The sequence below is a fragment of the Terrapene carolina genome, unplaced genomic scaffold (assembly GCF_002925995.2).
Source record: "Terrapene carolina triunguis isolate 2854851 unplaced genomic scaffold, T_m_triunguis-2.0 Scaffold120, whole genome shotgun sequence".
Taxonomy (NCBI): Eukaryota; Metazoa; Chordata; order Testudines; family Emydidae; genus Terrapene; species Terrapene triunguis.
Genome location: NW_020664471.1, coordinates 2,323,310 through 2,349,873, shown reverse-complemented (window position 1 = coordinate 2,349,873; position 26,564 = coordinate 2,323,310). Strand labels below are relative to the sequence as shown.

Here is a 26,564-nt window from a genome sequence, read left to right as displayed (position 1 = left end):
TTTGCCTTATTTTAGTAGCTTTGCCTGTCAGAATTTTTAAATTCCAGGGTTTTTGTACTAGTCTGAAGGCAAAGTGCTGTCTTTGGAAAAAAATAACCCAACAGATGTTAAAGGGGAATAGATTGTTAATTGAAGATATTGTAGTTCTGTTTATCTCCCTGGAATGACTTCTGTTACCTTGTATCAGTGAGAGGAAATTCTATAACACGCTTACACTTGTGTGGTTAAAAATACATGTTAGTGCTGTAGGTTTGTTTTTAGGCTGTTCTCCAGGTTCTTCTGCCTGCTGTGGGGTTCTTGCACTTTACGCCCAAGCATATGATGCTGGCCACTGTTAGAGATAGGATATTGCATTAGATGGACCTTGAGTCTGGTCCAGTCTGCCCGTTCCTACATTCCTGTGTTCCCATGTGTGAAGAGACACTAAAATGAGGGGCGTCAGTGGTAGATACATGCTGAAAGAAGCATAAAGTTTTCTTTTCATGTGCTCTTTGAGAAGCTTGTGTTTATTTCTAGCAGATAATTTTTGCTGGATCAGGTACTTAGGGTATAATTCACAGAGCCAGATACAGGTTTTATTAAAATGACTTGTATTCCTCTGTGTGACAGCCCTCTAGAAATTAGAGGATTATAATTAAATCAGGCTCTCCTTGAGCATCTTCAAATATGATGGCATTCAACATATTTGGTGCCCCCAGGCTCAGAAATTGTCTGGCAGTGGGGTGACAGAGTATCTGAATTGATAATGTGGGGATGTAGGGTGATACATCTCCTGCCCTCATTGGGTATACATAGATACCCCTTCAGGACTGAACCATTTGAAGCATCCATTAAAGCAAATCAAAAATGTGAACAGATGAAAACATGATATACCTGTTTCAGGGAGCTGCGTTGTGAGATAGATACAACAATCCACAGGCCCTGTAGCACTGTCCAAGTGTGCTGCATGTATCGTGGCAATGCACCATGCTCTTGAATTGGGATGGCTAATGTGGAAGCTCTGCACTATTGTGGCTTGCACCACTTCAGTCCTACTGATTGAAGTTGCAGAAGTACAAGTCTGTAGTGTAGACAGGATATAGAAGGGAAGTGTCCTTTTTCTCCATTTGAGAATAGTGCTCTTGGTGGTGCAGATAAATAAAAAGAAATTAAATTTTAAAAGTTGGCATCAAAAAGTCCATTTGAATGAATTGTCTGGTCATTTGTACACAATATAACTTACTTTGATTTCTTTCTGTAGATGAAGAGACAAGAAGCCTGCAGTTTGAAGATTAACCTTTGCATTTTACTGCTGGGCATAGTTCGCATTTTCTTTTGGTGGTGGTTGGCAGAGTTGATGATTCATCTCATGTATATCCATGCCATATACAGTAGTTCTTCACATCTGGAAGCAGTGTCCTACTGGACTTTAGGTCAGTGTAAATATTACTTACTTTGAATATACTTGTTAATTACTTATTTGTTACCTAATCAGTGCCCAAAAGATGCTTTATAGACACATAAGGCAAAAGTTTGCTTCCTCTCAAAAATTATAATTAAGACCATTTTAATATTTTCAAATTCAAAAGTTAAAACAAATTGAAAAAATGTAGTTGAAATTTCCACCTTGTTTTTATGCCAACTGCAGAGCTGGTTGAAATTATTTGAAGTTTTGAGGAGAAAAACGAAAAACATTTTGAGAAATTTTTCACAATTCTTCCTTCCCACCCTGGTATTTTTTCCTCCAAACTGTTCTACTGATCTAAAAAGACAAAATAGATCAAAAGGATAGAGCAAGGGATTCCAGAAGAAAACAAGGTGGTAGGAAGGCAATGATCTGTGTATATACTGTTTCGTTCATGATGTTTACCATCATTGTGTAGTATGTGTGTGAGAGAGAGATGTTTAGTATTTTAAAATAACTTTTCCCCTAGCTCTTTTTCAGTTTCTTGTTCTTTCTTTTTGGTGGCTGTATGATAATTTGATTATAGATGCTTAAATATTATAATGAGTGCAGTATAAAAATGTTGATAGTAGTCACGGTAGTCACATTCAAGCTGTAGTCACTTAGGCCTGGTCTACACTATGAGTTTAATTCTAATTTAGCAGCGTTAAATCGAATTAACCCTGCACCCGTCCACACAACAAAGCCATTTATTTCGAAATAAAGGGCTCTTAAAATCGATTTCTGTACTCCTCCCCGACGAGCGGAGTAGCACCAAAATCGATATTGTCATTTCGAATTAGGGTTAGTGTGGCCGCAATTCGCTGGTATTGGCCTCCGGGAGCTATCCCACAGTGCACCATTGTGACCGCTCTGGATAGCAATCTGAACTCGGATGCACTGGCCAGGTAGACAGGAAAAGCCCCGCGAACATTTGAATTTCTTTTCCTGTTTGCCCAGCACAGGAGAGCATAGGTGACCACAGAGAGCTCATCAGCACAGATAACCATGCAGGCTGATAATCGAAAAAGAGTACCAGCATGGCCCGTACGGGAGGTACTGGATCTGATCGCTATATGGGGAGAGGATTCAGTGCTAGCAGAACTTAGTTCGAAAAGACGAAATGCCAAAACTTTTCAAAAAATCTCCAAGGGCATGATGGAGAGAGGCCACAATAGGGACTCAGAACAGTGCCGCGTGAAAGTCAAGGAGCTCAGACAAGCCTATCAGAAAACAAAGGAGGCAAATGGTCGCTCCGGGTCAGAGCCGCAGACATGCCGCTTCTACGCTGAGCTGCATGCAATTCTAGGGGGGGCCGCCACCACTACCCCACCTCTGACCATGGATTCCGAGGTGGGGGTAATCTCATCAGCCACACCTGAGGATTCTGCGGACGGGGAAGAGGAGGAGGAGGAGGAGGAGGAGGACAAGGACAAGCTTGCGGAGAGCACACAGCACTCCGTTCTCCCCAACAGCCAGGATCTTTTTCTCAGCCTGACTGAAGTACCCTTCCAAGCCTCCCAAGACCATGACCCCATGGAAGGGACCTCAGGTGAGTTTACCTTTTAAAATATAAAACATGGTTTAAAAGCAAGCGTTTTTTAATGATTAATTTGCCCTGAGGACTTGGGATGCATTCGCGGCCAGTACAGCTACTGGAAAAGTCTGTTAACGTGTCTGGGGATGGAGCGGAAATCCTCCAGGGACATCTCCATGAAGCTCTCCTGGAGGTACTCCAAAAGCCTTTGCAGAAGGTTTCTGGGCAGTGCAGCCTTATTCCGTCCTCCATGGTAGGACACTTGACCACGCCATGCTAGTAGCAAGTAATCTGGTATCATTGCATGACAAAGCCTGGCAGCGTATGGTCCCGGTGTTTGCTGGCATTCAAGCAACATCCGTTCTTTATCTCGCTGTGTAATCCTCAGGAGAGTGATATCGCTCATGGTAACCTGGTTGAAATACGGGAATTTAATTAAGGGGACAGAGGTGGCCATTCCTACTGGGCTGTTTGCCTGTGGCTGAAAAGAAATCCTTCCCTGCAGTTAGCCAAGCTAACTGGCTAACTGGGGGGGAGGGGGAGAGGGGAGAATTGGCGCTGAGCTTTTCGCCTTTGGCTAGCAGGGATCTTCCCTGATACCAGCCACGCGGTGGGGGGAGGGGTACAGCGATCATCCCAGATAATTCATGGCGGGTGGGGAGGGGCGAGGGGTTAGTTTGGTTTCTGCAGGGATCTTCCCTGATACCAGCCACGCGGTGTGGGAGGGATAAAGCGATCATCCCAGAGAATTGGATGCGGGGTGGGGGGGTTAGTTTGTTTTCTGCTGCTGAAGGTTAACAGGAAAACCGCAGCAGTCAACGGGCTTTGCTTGGTATGTGGGAAAGGAGGGTGCAGAAGCCGAAAGACAATGGCTTACCATGGCCGCATGCAAGCCAAATTCTGTTGCCCAGACCTGTGTCTGTGATCTCTAACACCAAAGCCACAGGCACTCAATATTAAGATGGAAAATGTGACCTTGTACTGAAATCACATGTGCTATGTAATGTGAATAGTGTTGTTCACCGTGAAAGAGTATAAGCATTGTTCTGTAAAATGTATCTTTTTAAAAACTTCTGTCCTTTTTTCCATCCCTCCAGCAGCTGCAAATTTTTCAAGCCTCTCTCCTCCGTCCCGAAGGCTATCTCAGATAAGGCGGCGGAAAAAGAGGACACGAGACGAGATGTTCTCGGAAATAATGGAGTGCACCCGCAATGAAAGAGCTCATTTGAATGAGTGGAAGGACACGGTATCTAAGTACAGGAAAGATGCCAGTGAACGTGAGGTCATGAGGGACGCTCGAGATGAGAGGTGCAGGCTGCAACGCTGGGCTGCTGCGTGATCAAACGGACATGCTCCGGCGTCTGGTGGAGCTTCAGGAACGGCAGCAGGATAACAGAGTGCCGCTGCAGCCGCTGTATAACCTCCCTCTCCCCTCACCATGTTCCATAGCCTCCTTACCCAGACGTGTAAGAACGCGGGGGGGAGGCTCCGTGCACCCTCCCACTCCACCCCAGTGGACAGCCCAACCAAAAGGCTGTCATTATATTGAATTTTTTCAGTGGCCTTTTACTTCCCTCCTATCCTCCTCCCAAACCTCACCCAGGTTACCTTGTCGGTTCTCTCCCTATGTTTATAATCAATTAATAAAGAATACATGATTTTTAAACGATAGTGACTTTATTTCCTTTAAAAGCAAGCTGTGATTTAAGGGGGGAGGGTGGTTTGCTTACAGGGAATGAGTCAATCAAGGGGGCGGGTTTTCAACAAACAGAACTTTCACACCGTAGCCTGGCCAGTCATGAAACTGGTTTTCAAAGCTTCTCTGATGCGCAGCGCTTCCTGGTGTGATCTTCTAATCGCCCTGGTGTCTGGCTGCACGTAATCAGCAGCCAGGCGATTTGCCTCAGCCTCCCACCCCGCCATAAAGGTCTCCCCCTTACTCTCACAGAGATTGTGGAGCACACAGCAAGCAGCAATAACAATGGGGATATTGGTTTGGCTGAGGTCTGACTGAGTCAGTAATGCGCGCCAGCGACCTTTTAAACGGCCAAATGCACATTCTACCACCATTCTGCAGTTGCTCAGCCTGTAGTTGAACAGCTCCTGACTCCTGTCCAGGCTGCCTGTTTATGGCTTCATGAGCCATGGCATTAAGGGGTAGGCTGGGTCCCCAAGGATAACTATAGGCATTTCAACATCCCCAACGGTTATTTTCTGGTCCGGGAAGTAAGTCCCTTGCTGCAGCCGTTTAAACAGAGTAGTGTTCCTGAAGACGCGAGCGTCATGAACCCTTCCCGGCCAGCCCACATTGATGTTGGTGAAATGTCCCTTGTGATCCACAAGTGCTTGCAGCACCATTGAAAAGTACCACTTGCGGTTTATGTACTGGGTACCCTGGTGCTCCAGTGCCAAGATAGGGATATGGGTTCCATCTATCGCCCCACCACAGTTAGGGAATCCCATTGCAGCAAAGCCATCCACTATGACCTGCACATTTCCCAGAGTCACTACCTTTCGTAGCAGCAGCTCAGTGATTGCTTTGGCTGCTTGGATCACAGCAGCCCCCACAGTAGATTTGCCCACTCCAAATTGATTCCCAACTGACCGGTAGCTGTCTGGCGTTGCAAGCTTCCACTGGGCTATCGCCACTTGCTTCTCAATTGTGAGGGCTGCTCTCATCTTGGTATTCTGGCGCTTCAGGGCAGGGGAAAGCAAGTCACAAAGTTCCATGAAAGTGCCCTTACGCATGCGAAAGTTTCGCAGCCACTGGGAATCGTCCCACACCTGCAACACTATGCGGTCCCACCAGTCTGTTCTTTTTTCCCGGGCCCAGAATCGGCGTTCCACAGCTATAACCTGCCCCATTAACAGCATGATCTCCAAAGCACCGGGGCCCGCGGTTTGATAGAATTCCATGTCCATGTCCTCATCACTCTCGCCGCCGCGCTGCCGTAGCCTACTCCTCGCCGCCTGGTTTTGCATGTTCTGGTTCAGCATAAACTGCACGATAACGCGCGAGGTGTTTACAATGTTCATGACTGCTGTCTTGAGCTGAGCGGGCTCCATGCTTGCCGTGGTACGGCGTCTGCACTGTTCACCCAGGAAAAAGGCGCGAAACGGTTGTCTGCCGTTGCTTCCCTGGAGAGGGGGGAGGATGTACCCAGAACCACCCGCGACAATGTTTTTGGCCCCATCAGGCATTGGGATCTCAACCCAGAATTCCAATGGGCGGAGGAGACTGCGGGAGCTATGGGATAGCTACCCACAGTGCAACGCTCCGGAAATCGACGCTAGCCCCGGTACATGGACCTACACTGCCGAATTAATGTGCTTAGTGTGGCCGCATACATTCGACTTTATACAATCTGTTTCCAAAATTCGAATTATATAAATTTGGATTAATCCCGTAGTGTAGACATACCCTTACATTCACAGATGCTATGATCTTCTGCTGCTCTGTGATGTTTACCATTGGGGAACTTCCCGCTCCCCAAACTCTTAAACTTTGGCTCAGTAAAGCCAGACTTGTTGCTCACTGAAGCAAAGGAAGATGCCTCTCACTACCTCAGCTAGTTAGGTGAACCTGCTGTAAGTACATAAGGGAAGTTCTAGTTCTGGCCAGCAGAGGACAGTGGTACACAAGACCATTAATTATGTACAGTCCTATAGCTTATTTTTGATCATCTGTGATCTGTGCTATACAGGAGGTCAGTGGAGATCAGTGGTCTCCAACCTTTTTACGCCCAAGATCACTTTTTGAATCTAAGGGCAACCCAGGATCTACCCCGCCCCTTCCCCAAGGCCCCGCCCCTTCCATCCCCTCTCCCCCACCCTCACTCACTTTTACTGGGCTGGTGCAGGGGGTTTGGGAGGGGGTGTGGGCTCTGGGCTGGGGCTGAGGGGTTCGCAGTGTGGGAGGAGGCTCTGAGCTGGGGCAGGGGATTGGGGTGCAGGAGGGGGTGAGAGGTGCAAGCTCTAGGAGGGAGTTTGGGTGCAGGAGAGGGCTCCGGGCTGGGGCAGAGTGTTGGGGTGCAGGAGGGGGTACAGGGTGCTGGCGCTGGAAGGGGGTCAGAGCTGGGGAAGAGTGTTGGGGTGTCGGGGGGGGATGCAGTGCTGTCCCTGGGAGGGGGCTCCGGGCTGGGGCAGAGTGTTGGGGTACAAGAGGGGGTACAGGGTGTTGGCTCTGGGAGTGGGGCAGGGTGGGGCTTGGGGTGCAGGAGGGGGTAAGAGGTGCTGACTCTGCGAGGGGGCTCAGGGATCGGAGTTGGGGTGCGTCCTCCTGCCGGGCAGCACTTACCTCCGGCGGCTCCCGGTCGGTGGTGCAGCGAGGCTAAGGCAGGCTCCCTGCCTACCCTGGCCCCACACCACTCCCAGAAGGGGCCAACACACCACTGGGGGGGCAGCCGGGGGGCACATGGCTCCACGCGCTGCCCCTCTCTACTAACAATGCCCTCGCAGCTCTCCTGGCCAATGAGAGCTGTGGGGCGGTGCTAGCAGGCAGAAGCAGCACCTGGAGGGAGACCCCTGCCCCCCCCCCCCAGCTGTGGGTCTGCGCTGGCTGCTTCTGGGAGCAGCGTGGGGCTGGGATAGGCAGGGAGTCTGCCTTAGCAGCAGTCTCACTGCACCGCCGGAGATCGCGATCGACTGGGAGATCCTCTAGGATTGACCAGTCGATCGTGATCGACCAGTTGGTGACCACTGGACTAGATGATCACAATGGTCCCTTCTTGCCTTGGAATCTATGAACCTATGAACAGAAATTCAGCCCAGCAGTTGATGCCAGTCTTTAACAGTCCTGGGCCAATAGATGACACCTGTATTCACAGGGAGAAAGTTGTCTTCCCTGCAGTGGAGGGTAGTGGTATAGGTCCTCTCAAACCTAGTTTGGTGTACGTGAGAGAAAGATAAGAGGTTTTCCTCCAAGCTTTTTTCCCCTCCCCTAACTCTATCAGCATTTGTAAAGGAAATTCTGAATTAGCATTTCCTGTTCCAAACAAGAGTTCTTCAGTCAATTAAATGTAGTCGCTGCTGATGTCTTCTATATTCAGAGGGTAAAAGCTTTGCAGTGGTAAGTGATGGAACATGTTAAATGAAATGCTGACCAGTTAATAGATGCAAGACCCCAAGATTAAGGGACAGCTATTCAAGGTGTGTGTGTGTGTGTAAGTAAATTATCAACAGTATTAAAACAGTAAATAAAAAAATTACTATTTGAGAAGCAGCTCAGGTTGCTGATATAGCCATTTGATGCAATCAGTATCACATTCCAATAACTAAAACTCATTTAGAGCTGGTGATTAGAAAATGCTTAAAATGTAAGTTCAGGTGATGAAAGTCTATTTCAAAGCAAGCCTGTACTGTAAAACTTCCTTAGTCTGATTAAAATATGATCATCTGAACTTTAATTGCCCTTAGGAGAGCCTACTTTTAGAAGAAGTGTGATTAATGGGGGATGGTACACTCTCACAGAGGGATTACAGGTGACAGTGTAGTTAATGAAGATAGGTAGTTAGTAGGGTTCGGGTAAGTTTTCAAGGCTATGAATGTACCAGTAAAAATGTCACATTTTTTCAAGTGCTTTCATTCTGTTCAGTTCTGACAACCTGAGGCTATTTGTTTATCACAATAATTGTGCTTCATCTCTCAATAAAGTTAAATCACATTAACAGATTTAAGACACATGACATTTTAGGCTTAAATTCCATGACTGTGTGTCCTCTTAAATAGTATTTAGTAGATCTATTTTCCTCTGATCCTTTCTTAGTTATATAGAGCTTTACATACCATTTTACTGTTCCTTGTACAGATCCAAATGTTACCTTTATCTGAGATTCCATATTATTGAAACTGCGTACATCAAAGAGGGACTGAGGAAATAGACTGTTGATATTAAAACAGTGGTTTTCAACCTTTTTTCATTTGTGGACCCCTAAAAAATTTCGAATGGAGGTGTGGACCTCTTTGGGACCACAGGTTGAAAACCACTGTACTGAAGGATTAACTATATATTAAAGTTCCTGTGCCACTGTTTTCTTTTGTTTCCCATTTTTGATTAATATCCATTTAGCTCTTGGCAGATTGAAAGCTGTGTGTATCATCTTGTGTATATCAGGTGTTGCATCACTGCACCCAGTAACTTGTAAACTTAATAGTGAAGTGTGAGGTAGTATTGCAATAACCCGTAATTAGATCATGTAATGGAAATATGTATAACTCGTGAATGTTACAATTGCCCTTCCAATTTTTCTTGAATATTTTGGAGTGACGAAACCTGTCAATGTGGATAAAAGCAGCAGAGCTTAAAATTTGAGCAAAGGGTAACTCAGTAAATCTTGGGGACACTTTGCCATGGTCAAAAGTATGCCTTAGAGGAGCAAAAAGCAGAATAGCTTTTTGGACATAAAAAGATTCAGTCTAATGTCCCTGCAAGGTACAGCTATAAGCATATAAAATGCTTATATAGTAACAGTGTTAATTTAAAAATGTTAAAGCATTTAAAAATATGAACAATTTTCTACTGTATCACAGATGTGCTGTAAATGATACACAGTAGTTTGGGGTTTTTTTTAAATAAAAGCTAACAAAAGAGCAGCACCGAAATGTTAACATTACTTAGAGTACATTGTCCATTATTCATTGTCTCTTCCTCCCTCACACATGCATAGAACTAAGAAATAAAACAGCACCTGGGGTGAGCGGTTATCCATTATCAAGCTAAATATTGTCTCCTTTGTAGCAGGAAACTAGGCAAGTGAGTTTCTCTAAGCAAGAGTTTCTCTAAGTAATGCAGAGAAAGGTACGTGAATGTTCTAGAGACCTGCACACTGAAGGTATGTTATGAAGCCCAAAGCTAAAGGTTCAAATGCCATCCAACACTCAAGAAGTGTTTTCACGTTAGTGTTAATGAATTTATTGAATTGTGCTTTTGCTTTTAAAATCTGCTGATTTGTTGGCTGAGTCCTCATGTATGACCCAAACAGGTATCTGCTTAGGTGGAAACTTCAGCAGATCTGATTCCCCCTCTCTCACTGCTCTTGGTTACAAATCAGTGTCAACCCTGGCTGTATTACTGTAACATTACATCTTCCTGGAATTAAGCCACCTCATTCCTTCTTGATTCACTTGCAACTCCACAGCCTTATCCATTTCTCTCCTCTCTCAAACCTGTCTTCATGAAAGCCAACACTGACCTCATCTCCTCATAAGCTAAGCTAACCTAACCTGTTTATATGGCTATGTCTACGTTGCAAAAAATAGAGCTACATCAGCAAGTCTCAGAGCCTGGGTCAGCTGACTCCGGCTTCCTGGGCTCATACTACGGGGGTTAAAAAATACCAGTGTAGACGTTTGGACTCAGGCTGTAGCCAAGACTCTGAAACCCGGTGAGTAGAGCCCTGTGCAGATACAGAATTTATATCTGCGGATATAGAGTGGATATCCATGGAGCTGCAAGGCTCTGCCAGAAACTGCAGCGGTGAAAGCAGCAGCATGTCGGGCTGCCGGTCACAGGAGCCAGTTCCCCGCATGGGCTGCTCCTCCAGCGTGGCTCTATTGCCCCCAGCTCTGCCCATTGGGGTGGGCACCAGGCTGACTGGCAGCTGTCCCCGGTCACACTAGCGTGTGCAAGCAGCTCGCATGCTCTCGGACAGGATACTCAGACCGCTGTGTGGGAGGGACTCCTGTCCGGGAGTGTGTGAGCTGCTTGCACACACTAGTGTGACCGCTGGCGGCGATACAGCCACGCCGGAGGAGCTGCCCCTGCAGGGTGTTGGCTCCTGTGAGTGTTGGCCCGACATGCTGCTGTTTTTGCCACTGCGGTTCCCGGTAGAGCCCTGAAGCCCCGTGGATAGCTGCATCCATGGATATAAATTTTGTATCCATGCAGGGCTCTACCGGTGAGGGGGGTGGGTCTCAGAGCCCAGATTCCAGCCCAAGCCCAAAGGTCATTGCTACTATTTTTAGCCCCATTGCACAAGCTCTGTGAGCCCGAGTCTGTTGATCCAGGGTCTGAGAGTCACTGCTGCGAGTCTTTTTTTTTTTTTTTTTTGCAGTGTAGACACATCCTCTATGGGACTTCTAGAATATTAATCATTAGAGAATCTAAGGGTTTCAAATTGTGTTGTAGCCTTGCTTGACCTTTCACTTGCTAGATATCTTCCAGTTTCCAGCCTCTCTTTCCTCAGCAAGTTACTGGACAAAATAGTCTTTTCTTATCTCTCTGACCCATTTCTTCCAACTCATTCTCCCTAAAAGTGAGCATAGCCAATAGAAAGGAGCATAAACTACAGCAGTCAATATGTAAGAAGGGAATTAGCAGGGCTGTGATGGAATTTGAAGGGGATTAAACCAAGTAACAATAAATTCTTGAAGTATATCAGAAACAGGAAGCTGGCAAGAGAGTCTACAAGAGGATATAGCAAAAATAGTGGAAAGGTCAGAAATGGGTGACAAGAATGTTTACAGGGATGGAAGAAAATTCCTATGCAGATAGAGAGAGAGAGAGTGAAAATATTGGAAGACTTTACTTTAGAGAGGAGATGAATAAGAAGAGACATGATAAAGTTATAGAAAAATAATGAATGCTTCAGAGAAGGTATTTTCCCTTTCTTATAATGCAAGAATAAGGGATCATTGAAACTGAAAGGCAGCAAATTTATAAATGGAAAAAGAAAGTTTTTCACACAATGCACAATTAGCCTGTGGAGCTCATTGCCACAAGATATCATAGACGCCAAGAGCTTAGCAAGATTTTTAAAAAAGATAGGACAAAAGATAGGATTCACCAAGGGCAAGTCATGCCTGACTAACCTAATGGCCTTCTATGAGGAGATAACTGGGTCTGTGGATGAGGGGAAAGCAGTGGACGTGTTATTCCTTGACTTTAGCAAAGCTTTTGATATGGTCTCCCACAGTATTCTTGCCAGCAAGTTAAAGAAGTATGGCCTGGATGAATGGACTATAAAGTGGATAGAAAGCTGGCTAGATTGTCGGGCTCAACAGGTAGTGATCAATGGCTCCATGTCTAATTGGCAGCCGCTATCAAGCGGAGTGCCCCAAGGGTCGCTCCTGGGGCCGGTTTTGTTCAATATCTTCATTAATGATCTGCAGGATGGTGTGGACTGCACCCTCAGCAAGTTTGCAGATGACACTAAACTGGGAGGAGTGGTAGATACGCTGGAGGGTAGGGATAGGATACAGAGGGAACTAGACAAATTAGAGGATTGGGCCAAAAGAAATCTGATGAGGTTCAACAAGAACAAGTGTAGAGTCCTGCACTTAGGACGGAAGAATCCCGTGCACTGCTACAGACTAGGGACCGAGTGGCTAGGCAGCAGTTCTGCAGAAAAGGGACTAGGGGTTACAGTGGATGAGAAGCTGGATATGAGTCGACAGTGTGCCCTTGTTGCCAAGAAGGCTAACGGCATTTTGGGCTGTATAAGTAGGGGCATTGCCAGCAGATCGAGGAACGTGATCGTTCCCCTTTATTCGACATTGGTGAGGCCTCATCTGGAGTACTGTGTCCAGTTTTGGGCCCCACACTACAAGAAGGATGTGGAAAAATTGGAAAGAGTCCAGTGGAGGGCAACAAAAATGATTAGGGGGCTGGAGCACATGACTTATGAGGAGAGGCTGAGGGAACTGGGATTGTTTAGTCTGCAGAAGAGAAGAATGAGGGGGGATTTGATAGCTGCTTTCAACTACCTGAAAGGGGGATCCAAAGAGGATGGATCTAGACTGTTCTCAGTGGTACGAGATGACAGAACAAGGTGTAACGGTCTCAAGTTGCAGTGTGTGTGTGTGTGTGTGTGTGTGGGGGGGGGTTAGGTTGGATATTAGGAAAAACTTTTTCACTTGGAGGGTGGTGAAGCACTGGAATGGGTCACCTAGGGAGGTGGTGGAATCTCCTTCCTTAGAGGTGTTTAAGGTCAGGCTTGTCAAAGCCCTGGCTGGGATGATTTAGTTGGGAATTGGTCCTGCTTTGAGCAGGGGGTTGGACTAGATGACCTCCTGAGGTCCCTTCCAACTCTGATATTCTATGATTCTATGACATTTGTATGTCTAATTAGAACACCCAGAATTGCACATTAGTGTGGATTTGAAAGAAACCCCAAAAGTCTGGAAGTGATATTAAACCCTCATGCTTCAGGGCATAAGCCAAACTCTAACTAATGAGTGTTAAGAAGGAACTTTCCTTTGGGGCAGATTATTTCATAACAGCCTACTGCAGCATTTCTTACATGTCTCTCTGACTCATCTGGTGCTGGCCACTGTCCGAGAAAGGCTATGTGACTGGATGGAGCACAGGTCTAAACTGGTATGGTAGTTCTTATGTTTCCAGAGCACTTTGCTCACTGTTTCTTTGCGTAGAATTGTTCAGGTAACTGGAGCTGCCTGTTGGAAAATAACAAACTCGGAGGAAAAGTATATTGGTGCAGTAATAAAGCCTGCCTATGGGATGAACAATGATACACAGAAAGTATCTTGAATTGATATTATTTAAATACAAGTGCTGTGGAGTATTTATTTAGCCTTAAAATCTCTTAAATTACTGTTGCTTGTAATTATATTTGCGACTCTCAAACTTTAGGTTAATTACATTGATAGTAATAATACTGGAAAATGTGCATACATGGCTAAGGTAAATAACCTGTCTGTTTATTCTTTCCTTTCCCTCACTGTTTTCCTCTATTACTCTTCCACCGACACTTCCTAATTTATGGCTGGTCATCTATTTATGGACATAAACTGTCCCTGGCAGTCACTGTAGCTCTGAGCAGTGATGCAGTGAGCCTTATGGATCAGTGAGCTATAGAAATAGCATGATCAGCAACCTTCTTTGAGATTTAGCAAATTACATTCACAGTGCATTAAATCTTTAAGTAGGAAAGCAAGTGCCATTCTGCATTCGGTCTTTGGATTTTGTGCTTTTAAAGGAAAGATTATTGGAGGGCTGCACTAATTGGGCAGCAGCATTTTGAGCTTTTCACATTGATTATTTTTAGGGAACCGTATCTGTTATACTTTCACAATAAGCCAAAAATCAAGCTAATCCCATTTCAAAACAAGGCCAAAACAAGCCAATCCCTAAGAACCCCAACATTCTATGTGACTTGATCCCCCCGGCGTGCAGTCTGGGACTGTGGTGGGCCCGCTGTGCACCCCTGACTCTCTCTCCCCTTTGCTCCTGCTTGCCGGGAGCCAATCAAAAAAAAAAAAAGAAGCAACAAGCTACAACCTGCAACAAGCTACAAGCCAAAAACTAGTCAACAAGCAACTCACAAGCCAATTAAGCCAAAAACAAGCCCAATTTCTGTTTTTTTCCCCTGGGTTTGGCATATCTGATCAGGAGTAGCCTCACATAGAACACATTATTATATTCCAATCTAGAGGTGGCAAAGCACTAATCTTGGGGGCAAACTGCACGTCCAAGGGGAAATGTCACACCCATCCGTACCCCAGTCTTGCTCAGATGCTGGGAAAGACACTTTGCTGCACTCTTTGGGCTGGGTGAGAAAAAGCCATGAATCTGGGTGCCATCTGTGAATGTCACATTGAAAACTCTTTGGCTTGTGTCAAGGCTGTATCCCCACTTTGAACTTTAGGGTACAAATGTAGGGGCCTGCATGAAAACTTCTAAGCTTAACTACCAGCTTAGCTCTGGTCCCGCTGCCACCATTCTCACTGGATTCCCTCCCTGGGAAGCCTTGAGAAACCTCTCACCAATTCCCTGGTGAACACAGATCCAAACTCCTTGGATCTTAAACAAGGAGAAATTGACCCTTCCCCCCTCCTTCCTTTCACCAACTCCTGGTGAATACAGATCCAAACCCCCTTGGATCTTAAAACAAGGAGAAATCAATCTGGTTCTTAAAAAGAAGGCTTTTAATTAAAGAAAAAGGTAAAAATCATCTCTGTAAAATCAGTATGGAAAATAACTTTACAGGGTAATCAAACTTAAAGAGCTCAGAGGACCCCCCTCTGTCTTAGGTTCAAAGTACAGCAAACAAAGATAAACACTCTGGTAAAAGGTACATTTACAAGTTGAGAAAACAAAGTAAATCTAAGACACCTTGCCTGGCTTTTACTTACAATTTTGAAAAAAGAGAGACTTGTTTAGAAAGATGGGGAGAACCTGGATTGATGTCTGGTCCCTCTCAGTCCCAAGAGCGAACAACCCCTTAAACAAAGGACACAAAACAAAAGCCTTTCCCCCCCCAAGATTTGAAAGTATCTTGTCCCCTTATTGGTCCTTAGGGTCAGGTGTCAGCCAGGTTACCCGAGCTTCTTAACCCTTTACAGGTAAAAGGATTTGGAGTCTCTGTACACAGGAGAGCTGTTACCCTTCCCTTTATAGTTATGACAGCTTGTATCTCGTCATTGACTCTCCTAATGGCTTTGCATAGCGTACACATAGAATAAGAGGGGTGGCAGAAGAGAACCTTGTGTGATTCCATGTGAGAGTTCTCTCAGGAGAAAAGCTGTTGTGTGTGGCCTCCAGGGACCATAGGTGTGTCAACAACATTCTCATGATCCATTGCGCTGAAAGCAGCTCAGAAAGCTAACCAGTTCATCACTCTCTTAATATGTCATAACCTCTTATACCCCAAGAGACCCACACCTATTATCCCCATAGTAAGCCTTGCCTCCAATTCCTCCCCAGTAACATCAGTTAGTAGAAAAAACACTGCTGAGCCAAAGAGGGAGTATGGTCTTCCTTAAAGGGACTTAACCCCATTGTGGTGCAATTTGAGAGGGGGAGAGTGGATCTGTGATCTCTTGGTGGCTGTCAGCCATAGATTTTTATGGTGCTTCACTAGAAAGTACATAACAAAAAATCTCTGCTCTTGAGGAGCTTGTATAAAACACATACAGGTGCTGCAGTAATTCAAACAGCAGAGAGCAATGTTGCATGTGGTTGTTAGCACACACAGTTCCTGTGGCGCAGTTGGGGTTTTAGAAAATATCTGCGTGGAGAGAGGAAGAACATTTGGAGAATGATTATCAGAAATCTGACCGTGGTTTACGGGGTGGTGTAGAAGAAGGCATGGAGGTGGGATTGAGTGAGGCAAACAAAGAGGGCAGGATAGAAAGCAGGAGGGGATGGAATAAATAATAACCTGATGACTGTTTTTAATTAAATATATTCAGCAAAGTAACTCTATAGGTTTAAAGGCAGCATGTGTTTGTTGTAGAGCAACCCTGGTTTTTAAATGGAGCTAAAGGATTTTATGTGTGTGTTTGTGGAGGAAATAATAGAAAAAGCCAGAAGGTGGTAGTAAGCACCATGGATTTCCCCCGATACATGCCACAGACAGGGATCTCTAGATTACAATACTTGGATTAGTATAAAATATAAAATAAGTGACACCAAGGGGCCATATCAGTTGTCTTTTAAAAGGTACAGAAATGTTTGTTTATTAGACACACATTTATCCCATGATAAGGCACGATTTTCAAAATCAGATGTTTGCAATTGTGCTTAAGTTATTTGCTGTGTGTGCAAATATTTGTGCATGTGGCTAGCCAACTGAATGTTCGTGCTTATCTAATTTTGAAAGGTAGGTCTAGAATGTGTAGCAGCCTCACCCTTTTGTATCTGCATTGCACATCATGCCAATAATGTGGCTGTGTAAAAGGATAGTTCATAGATATGAAGGCTGGAAGGGGCCATTGTGATCGTGTAGTCTGAGCTCCTGCAAACAAAGGCCATAAAACTTATCCCAATCCCCAAAATAATTCCCTTTGAATTAGAGTGTATCTTTAAAAAAAATCCAATCTCAATTTAAAAATTGCCAGTGATGGAGAATCTACCATGAGCCTTAATAAATTGTTTCAATGGTTAATTATCCTCATTTAAAAATGTGCTCCACTACCCATGACTCACTGTGGACACAGACCATGGGAAGTCCCTCCTCAAGGGGTCTGACAGGCAGCAGTCTCCTGGCTCCTGATTGACTCCCTTCCCTATGTAAACCCAAGGGCATTCCAGGCAACAGCACAGATCTCCCATAGCTGATACGACTATTCCTGCTTTTGAACTCCTGGTTTCAACTTTAGCTTGATTTGGACTTTGCCTTCTGACCCAGTCCTTGAAATCTGACTTGGACTCTGATCTTTGGTATCGACTCTGGCCTGAAACCTGACCATGAACTCCTCCTCTACTCTCAAACTCATGTTTGACCCTGCTCTGACCCTTGGTCCCAACTGCCCCTGTTAGGATCCTGATAAGATGTACCCTAAGGTGTATGTGACATTCCCCAGGGTACAATCTGGACTGTTGAACAGCTGTGTCCCTTCAATTCTCCAATCTGGGGTGCCTTTTACACTGCTTTGCTGTGAAAACAACCACTCCTGGCCAGCTCACACACAGCCTGTAGCATGTAAAATCACTCCAAGCTGAATTACATGAATGCTATGGTCAGCCACTCATGAGTTGCATACAGCGCAACACCAGTAAACTCCCAGTCCCAGACCTTCCCTCAGAAATGTGCGTCTTGTACTGCCCAGCTCTCCACTTGACAATGCAAACTCATATAAGGTCCATCATTTTATTAATGCAAAATGATATGCACAAACCTTGTTATCTCAAGTGGAGATTCTTAACATTTCAATCCAAACACACAATGGGTTAGATAAAACAATAAAACAAGTTTATTAACTACAGAAAGATAGATTTTTAAGTGATTACAAGTAACGAGGCAGAAAAGTTAGAATTGGTTGCAAAGGAAATAAAAGATAAAATGCAGATTCATATCTAACTTAGGAAGCTAAATGGATTCAAAGCAAAGATTTTTCTCACCATATGCTCTTTACAGTCTTTACTGGCTGGAACCCTCCAGGCCAGGATCTCTCCCCCAGTTCAGTGTTTCTTCAGGTGTTGCTGTTGTAAGCAGAAGGTAAGAGTAGAGAGGTAAATTGTGTTGTATGTGGTCTCTATTCTTATACCATTCTCCCCTCTTTGAGGATTATCTCCAGTTGGAGTTCAGGGAATAGCCAGTCTGTTTACACGGGAACTGTTTACAGTTGTTCTATTTCAATATGTAAAGTTCTTGCTTGCACCCTTCTTCCTGCCAGAGAATGACCGCCTAGCTAGGTGATTGTCCAATTGACTATGTTGACACCTGGCTGAGGTGCTGACTAGCTTTTGTCTCTGAGGAACTGGTTTTCTAAACTTGGAGCATGTTACAGCAATGTTGTACAGTGGAATTTTATAACTTTACATACAATGTTAATAAACATGTTACCAGGACAATAATGTTCAGCAGATTATGAATTTTCAAATGATAGCTCTCAAGGCATACATTGTATAAAATGTATCATAATTTTGTAAAAAGGGTGAACGTAAGAATACAGTCTGCCACAGTGTGGCCTACATTTTTAGGTAGACATAGCTACAGCACTCAGAGCTGTGAAAAATTCACACCTCTAAGCACTATAGCTATGCCAACCTAACCCCCCGCCCCAGTGTAGACGTAGCTAGGTCAATGGAAGAATGCTTCCGTCAAGCTTCTGTTGCTTGGGGAGGTTGTGTTCCTATGGTGACAGAACAACCCTTCCATATATACGTATATAAACCCTGCATATACGTTTTGGGGTTATGCTGGCACAGCTACAGTGCTGTAGCTATGCTGCTATAGTCCCCGTCTAAGTAGGAGAAACTAGTATTGGCTTCTGCTGTTCTGATGAAATGGGCATGATTACTGCTCTTCACTAGTTCGTTCAAGTGTGTTTTACCTATAATTTAATTCTAAAACCTCAGGGTTATAAAGTGTTGATTTCTGTATACTTGCACTACTCTACCTCTAGCCCTTTAGATTTTTATATTTAAAAGGATAGGTACATACAATGGTGACTCAATACTTCTCCCTTTCCAGCCCATCAGATAAAAGCTTGACATCAGTCTCACAGACTACAGGAGGTAGCAATAGCCAAAATTCAACTGAAAAATGGCAGAGAGGGGATACAGATTCTGGAAAGAGCCATGATATAATTTTTAAACAGTTTTATTTCAGCTAACTTGATTACGTTTGTGTGTATGTGTATATTCAATGTGTGTATGCATCACCTGTTGATGAGTATGTGCTACAGGTTCTCCCTCTTTGCCTGATCCACAGAGGAAACGAGTTGTTACAGTCCTCAGCTGTGGAGACTTGGCTCTTTAACTCAAGTTGTAACAACTCAGACTTTTGGCCCTGCAGGTCGCTGGTTCAATCCGCTGTGCATCTACAGAGATGGTTGCCATTACGTACATGTGTGCATTCATACACGATAGATACATACAATTTCAAAACATTTTATGGGCCACTTTACATCAGCTGTGGGTCTAACCCACTAGTCTTTACTAGGTACCATCTTTTCTAGTGAAGACTGTACAGTTGACAGTTTCAAATTATTGTCATTGCTATACTTATTAAATAGGCTTCCGGACTAGATTTTCCTTTGTACATAACAAGTGTGAGTCTTCTTTATATAAAAATAACGTAGAATGACATCATCAGTACAAGAGGTTAGTTATGACATTTTAACTGAAAGTTGGTTTATTACATATAGGATTTTTTGGATCCTTAAAGTGTGAAACATCACATACATATGTAATAAAAAAAGTGAAGTCTACATAATGCTCTGTGTAAATCAGATGGTAGAGTATTGTGTCTGGTGTCTTATGATTCTCTTTTTAATAACCTCATGAACAGGAAAGGAATTTCTGAGTTCATTCTTAAGAAGCATGTAGTGTTTTGCTATTGAAATGGTGGTGTCTGTGCATCCATCTAAATGGTAATGAAATGCTAACAAAGTAATCTGTTTGCTTGGTTTTTTTTTCATCCTGCAAGATGATGAGGAGAAAATGATAAAATATTTGGTATCTGATGTCTGTTTTGAAAACTGGAAATACAAACATAAACCAAGAAGCTTAATGAGATTTTCTTCTCTAAAACATTGGGCAGTTCATTGCTTTATAAAAAGAAACAAGAAAAAGCTGAATTCTTATAAGTCCTCTTGCAGATATTGGTAGTTAACCCAGTTTTATTACAAAGCACAAATATCCTGTATTTTTTTTTTACTCACATGTTAACTGTTGATTATTTAGGGCTCAATCCTGCAAATATTTACATAGGGTTATTACCATCCAAATGTAATGGGATGACTCAGGGTAGGCAGGTTTAGAGCATGTTTATACTTGAAAGGCGTTTCAGATTTTGTTTATTTTTGTTATGTGATCTGCAACAACTGTGGTGTGAACCTCCACCCCGCCTTCCTATCCAGAGTCTTTCCTATCCTATCCTTCTCTTTGGGATCATTGTGTTCACATGGTGCTGCATTGTTTCAAAACAAGTGATCAGTGTTCTGGGCAGACATCCTATGGTGCAATGAACCTCTGCTAGGTTCTACCCTTTTTGGGATTTTTCTCTGTGGGTAAACCTGCTAGAAATTCTGGGACTTAGGGTCAAACTAAATAAATCCCATGATTACTCTCCTTTCATCCCACCAATAATCTTGTTTTCATGAGCCCGTGCCATTTTCAAAGAGCAGTCAAGCAGCATGGAGGAAACACAGAGTGCTGTGGTCTTCATGGTTTGTACCATGAACAGGTTTGTACCCCACACAGGCCCTGAAGGGGGTTAATGTGCCTGAGAGGGCAGTTATGTTATCTGGCTGCACCTGGCGGCAGAGCCAAGCTTAACTGAACATGAAGCCCAGCTGGGCAGGAGCCGGCTGGTTAGTGTAAAGCCAGGAGAGCAGGAAGCTGCAAGGAGAGTGTCTGCAGTCAGTCTTTAGGAGCAGAAAACCCAAAAGGAGAATAAGCCATGGAAGAAGGGTTAACCCCAGGGGAGTTGTGGGGAAAGAAAGCCTGAGAAGACAGAGTAGGAAGAAGCCCAGGGAAACTGCAGCAAGGAAGGGGACTGTGTAGACCTTGGCTGCTCCTTATAGGGTCCCTGGGCTGGAACCCAGTGTACAGGGTGGGCCTGAGTTTCCCTAGCAGTCACTGAGAAATGGCACAGGATTGTTGGAGATGCCAGCTGGTCTGGAGGGACCCGAGTCGAGAGAGAGAGGTGAGAACCGAAGGGGCGGTGGGATGTGCCCCAGCAGGGAGTGAATCCCTTCACTGACCGGTGCCTTGGCATTGGGGGAGTGAAGGGTGTATTCTGGTATGCCAGGTTTTCAGAGGGAGAGGACTGCAAGACATGGTAGGGTTCCCAAACCTCCAGGATTGTCCTGGAGTCTCCAGGAATTAAAGATTAATTTTTAATTAAATATTATGTCACGTGATGAAACCTCCAGGAATATGTCCAACCAAAATTGGCAACCCTAGGACATGGGTAGGTTAGGATGGTGAACATAGTGCCACTATGTTCTGCAGCAGGACTGTTTGCCTCTCCATCACCCCCAGTAGGTGCAGGCCCCTAGCCAGTTCCTTGTTGTCATCCTCCTCTCCTTGTATCATGTTTAAGGAAACCTGCCCTCCTCTCCTTCATCTTGCTCCCTCTGCTGGGATGCAGACGCAAGGTGGTAAAAGTGTTCTCATCCCTTGTCCTCTTTCCCTTTCCCCAGAGATAACACCCCTGTCTGTGGTCATCACAACACGTCAGGTGCTGGGGAGGGAAAGAAAAAGCTAATCCAGTTGTTGTCCAGATTCTAGTCTCCATCCCAGTAATGGTCAAATGTTTTTTTTCTCTGTTTCAGAATTCCATTCCCATATGCTTTTTCCCAAGCTGGGGTAAGCTTGGAGATCAGATGTTTTAAAACATTCTTCCCTATTTGTGCAAGATCCCTGAGTTTATTGTGGGAAGGGGCATGTGGTTCTTGGGTCACCTGGTGTGATAGTTAATAATTGTATGTGCAGCTATGCAGACTGCTGGTGGGCAGAGTGTGCTAAGGAGCACCAGCAGGCCCAGGCCCCTGGCTGCATGTGTGATTCTGTGTGTCGCCAGTGGGTTGTGGCAGGGGGCAGCAGGGGAAGGCTAGTAATTGCATGTGCACCAGTTCTGATCAAGGATGTTACCCTGAGGTGTGGCCCTAAAAGGCAGAGAAGGATTTTGTTCAAAAAGGCAATAGGCAAACCAGGAAGATACGCCTTGCTGCTTTTTGCCAGGCTGGTGCAGCAGTGGAAGGGAAGCACAAGCTATATGGACAGTGGTGAGAGAGCTGTGTTGCTGTGCAATGTGTGCGCCCAAGACAGAGCACTGTCTTTGCCTTAAATTCTTTTTATTTTTAACATCCGCGGATCAGCATAAAGTGAAAAATAAATAGAATTCTGCAGTAACCCAAAAGGAGGAGGGGAGAGGGCCTGAATGAATGCCTTGAAATCCTTTTTGAAATATGTCTGAAGCCTGATTTGTGTGACTTACATCCTAACAACTCAAGTTTTCTTAAAACTGAGAAACTGTGAGCCAGAGAAAAATTTCTGGTGCTTTTTCTTTCTTGTATCTGCTGCTACTATAAATGTGCTTGTGTTCAGTGCATCTCACTTGTTACCCACACAGTGTGGCCATCTCGAATGGAACTGGGAGGGAGCAGAAGCAATAAGCAACATGGGGAGGACCTGGGATGCTTGAGCATTGGTTGTGTGTTTGCATATTTCTGAGAAATAAGTGGTACTGTTTTAATTCTCCAGTGCAGCTCGCATTCTGAGCTCTAGGTGAGGGGAGTGTTAAAAGCCAAGGAGGCAGAGAGAAAGATAGGCTAGCCCATCATGGTGGTGCCCTGGCAGTACCCAGAAGTAGTTTAAATCCCCCAGTACAGTTGTATTGTAATATATCACATAATACTTACTGGAAGAGGTCTCCGCCCCAGGCTAGGTCTCTGTTGTGATTCAATTGGCCCTCTGACCGTGATTTGGGGGTCTCCTGGGTCTCCAGCATTGTGTGAGCCTGGGGGTTCATTGACTTGAGCAGGTCGACAAGATCCTGTGTTGCAAGGTTAATCACCTCTGGCTTTTGCATCCTGGCTGGCATCCAAGTGGGAGTCCTAGGTGGAATTCACAAGAAGCTGTGGTTGGGTGGTGGAACCTCTACTAAAAAATAGGGTCCAGCTCCTATAGTAGACACAATGGGAGTTCTCATCCTGGCGTTGTTGTTGTCCTTAACATTCTTGTAACTCAGCTGAAACTTCTTTCCATTGTTGTGGCACTGGCTCAGGCCCCAGGAACGCCACCTCTCCTTCATTTGATAGCTGCTCGTAGACCTCTGTATTCCAGTCGGTGATTGCTGTTCAGGTGGGTCTGGACACACTTCTCTCCACAGGGGTCAAGGAAGTCCATGCACAGTACCATGTGAAAACATAGGGCATGGCTGCTGTCTAATCGGCATGCAGCTCTGGGGGTGTGAACTCACCATGAGCTGGAATTGCAAAAGGGGGGTACCTGACTGCTCGCCGGCACTGAAATGGTGGAAGTAACATCTGGTCAAGATGACCCTGGAGCAGTAGAGGGCACACCAGTAAAGAGGGTGATCGAGGTGGCTGGCAAAGCAGTGTAGAATAGCAGTGGGAGGACTGCCAGATGCGAAACAGATGCTTCAGAATGGGAATGTGTCTACACCTATCTTGTTGTGGAAAAACTCATCCTGATTCTCAGTAAACCTGCTTCCAAAGTGGGTTGGTTGATGTGGGTTAGAAAGCCAGAGGATTTGAAACAAATACTTGTATGTGCGTGCAAGGCAGTCTATTCTGAAACAAGCCCTTATGTTTGTAACTTTTCAGGCATTGGGGACTTAGGTCCTAACATTTTTTGTACTGTCATTATAATATCAATCTGAACAGAAGGTAAATGTCTGCTTACTGTCTTCATTTGGCGTTTGGTAAGTTACATATTTGGATTTAATCGATATAATTAACAATTTGAAGAAGATGGGCCTTTTTCAGGTCACAGACAGGAAAAATGCGGGTAACTGACATCAATACAGTTGCATTGTGTAAATCTGATATAAAGGAGAGAAGATTAAACTATTTAAAATAAAATTGTATTTTTCATTAATTGAGCATGCGAAAACCATAGCATAGGATGATGAGGAATCACAAAGGTGCAGTAAGTACATAGCTGAACATTACCATGACACACTGACCTGTATTTAGCTATAGGCTCCGAAGTGTCCTGCTAATGCCTGGAAGGCTTCATAAGTGCCTTTTGGAAATACAGTAGAATACTCCTGGGGGCATTCTGTGCCAAAAAATTTAAAATTCTGCAAAAAAAATTTAAAATTCTGCTCACAATATTTTAAAATTCTGCAAAATTCTGCACATTTTATTTGTCAAAATAACACTACATAATCACGCCAGTTTCTATTATTTTGGTAATTTATTTCAAAATACTGTCAGCAAGTATGTCTGTAACAACACAGACACACACAAAAATTCCCCCCAGGAGTAGAGAGTTAAAGAAACCCCAATGACAACCCACTTCCTGTTTCTCTGTGCGCCCCCCTCCCCGAGCCCAGCCGGGAGGTCAGACACCCACAACCCCTCCCCTGCAGAGCCCAGGGATCCAGAGGGTGAAACAGCCTGATGCTTGGTACCAGGCTTGCATGGAGTTTCCTGCGTGCCACCCTTTCCTTCCTTCAGGGCATATTGGGAACTGCAGCTGCCAGGAACACTCTAGCTTCCTCTCCCTCCTCCCAGCAGTGTCTTCTGTGTGTGAGCTGGGCTCTGCTGGGTCCAGTGGCCCTAGTGGCAGCCAGAAGCACTGCAGCCCATTTCTGTGGGGGAAAGGAAATTCTGCGCACATGTTAATTTCTCCAAAATTCTACATTGTGCTGTGGCACAGAATTCCCCCAGGAGTATACATTCTGTTCTGCCTGAGAGGACAGAACCTGCCCCACTCCTACCTCCTCAGAAACACCCCGAAGCCCTGCACCTCCATGCCTAGTGATCTGCAATAGCGAGCAAGAGGGACCAAGTGTCGCTCTCTCTCACACGCACGAATGCCTATTACCCCGCTCCCCCAGCGGTGATTTACATTTCTACCAGCTGCTCTGGGCGCCCAAATCGACCTGCCTGTGCTGCCAAGGAGGGGCATGTGACCGCTCTTGTGGCTTCCCTTTGCTTCCCCGTCAAAAGTCATTTTTCTGCAGGGAAGTAAAGAAATCTGCAGGCATATGAATTCTGCACACGTGCAGTAACACAAAATTCCCCCAGGAGTAAGTTGAACCTCAGAATTACAAATACGAGAGTTACAAACTGATTACACAACCACAGAGCTCATTTGGAATCGGAAGTCCACAATCAGGCAGCAACAGAGACAAAAAAAAGGAGGCAAATACAGTACAGTACTGTGTTATATGTAAACTACTAAAAAAAAGTAAAGCAGCATTTTTCTTCTACAGAGTAAAGTTTCAAAGCTGTATTAAGTCAATGTTCAGCTGTAAACTTTAGAAAGAACAACCATAATGTTCAGAGTGATGAACAACCTCCAGTCCCGAGGTGTTCATAACTCTGAGGTTCTACTGTATGCCCACTCAGGACAACCAAGCTGCCGATTCCTGTTAAACAGGACTCAGGGTTAAGAAAGACAAGGCATGAGATGTGAGGGAGCAAGTGAGGAAATCACTTGGAAGAAGCTATTTTCTGTTACGGTCCCAGGGCTTGATTCTCCGTTGGGTTACTCCAGTGTTATGTCAGCTTAACTGCGTTGATCTCCTAAAACTGTGTAAGCGAGTAGAGAATCAGGCCCACAGTACTTATTAACTTCTGTCAGAAGGTTAATATTGGAAAGCCTTATGGTTAAAGGACAAATTTACCTGTTATCAGTGTTCTGAGTATGTAAATTAAATAACCGTGTTTTGTATTTACCCAGAGTAACTTTGACATGCACCTAAATCAATGGAACATATCAGGGGAGTGGCTGTTCATTGTGGTATACTTATTGGGGGCCTGGTGAATTTGTTGGTGAAAATCCAAGAGGTAGTTCATGCTGCTAAGAGTTATGTTAACTCCCCTCCATGACTTCTGTGTTCCTCAGAGATAGGGGCTAGTGCACAGTCATGGGAGGCGGAGAGAGGGAGGGAGTTTTGATGCCAAAGTGGATATGCATGGAAGGGTGAGCTAATTATCTATGAGGATTTTCATTTTTAACTTTTACAGGCTGCAGCCCCACCACACACACACCACTGTTTTAGGCCACAAACCTTTGCAGGAGAGAATGTGGCTCCAGCTCCATGAGGTGACCCTCTCAGAGTTTTCTGAAGTATTTCCCCCCTCTTGTGGGCTTTTCCAGGGGGAGGAGCAGTGTATTGAATGTGGGGAAGATCAAAGGAACCCCAACAATCTTATATTTAGACTCTGGGATACTTTAGCCACCAGATCAAAGCTGTTCGAAAATCTGTTTGTTGTTTGACTTACACTTCATGTCAGTATTCCTTTAAAATGTGGTGGTGTTCTGGAAAGTGAGTTTGTTTAAAAAAAAACATACAACCCCACCGCCCCCCAAACCATGATGTAATTCTGTATATCTGCACTATATGTATCTTCCTAGTCATATCTGCCCTGTTTACTGACAGAAACAACTGCTTGAAACTGGCAACACTGCGAGGGTCAATGTAGCTGTTCAAAAGGGAAGTCTGTTCTGCTCTTAGCAACAGAGGGTCCTGTGGCACCTTTAAGACTAACAGA

The 26,564-nt window shown here is 44.7% G+C and overlaps 1 protein-coding gene across 4 annotated transcripts in view; it reads left to right on the top strand.

Annotated features, from left to right (window-relative positions):
* The window catches only part of HHAT (hedgehog acyltransferase), a 347,015-nt gene that overhangs the window by 55,723 nt on the left and 264,728 nt on the right, over positions 1 to 26,564 (top strand). For all 4 annotated transcript variants that reach the window (XM_026652557.1, XM_026652556.1, XM_026652553.1 and 1 more), the window contains one exon: positions 1,241 to 1,412. In XM_026652557.1, the coding sequence (XP_026508342.1) occupies positions 1,241 to 1,412 (172 nt within the window). The remainder of the gene's footprint in view (positions 1 to 1,240; positions 1,413 to 26,564) is intronic.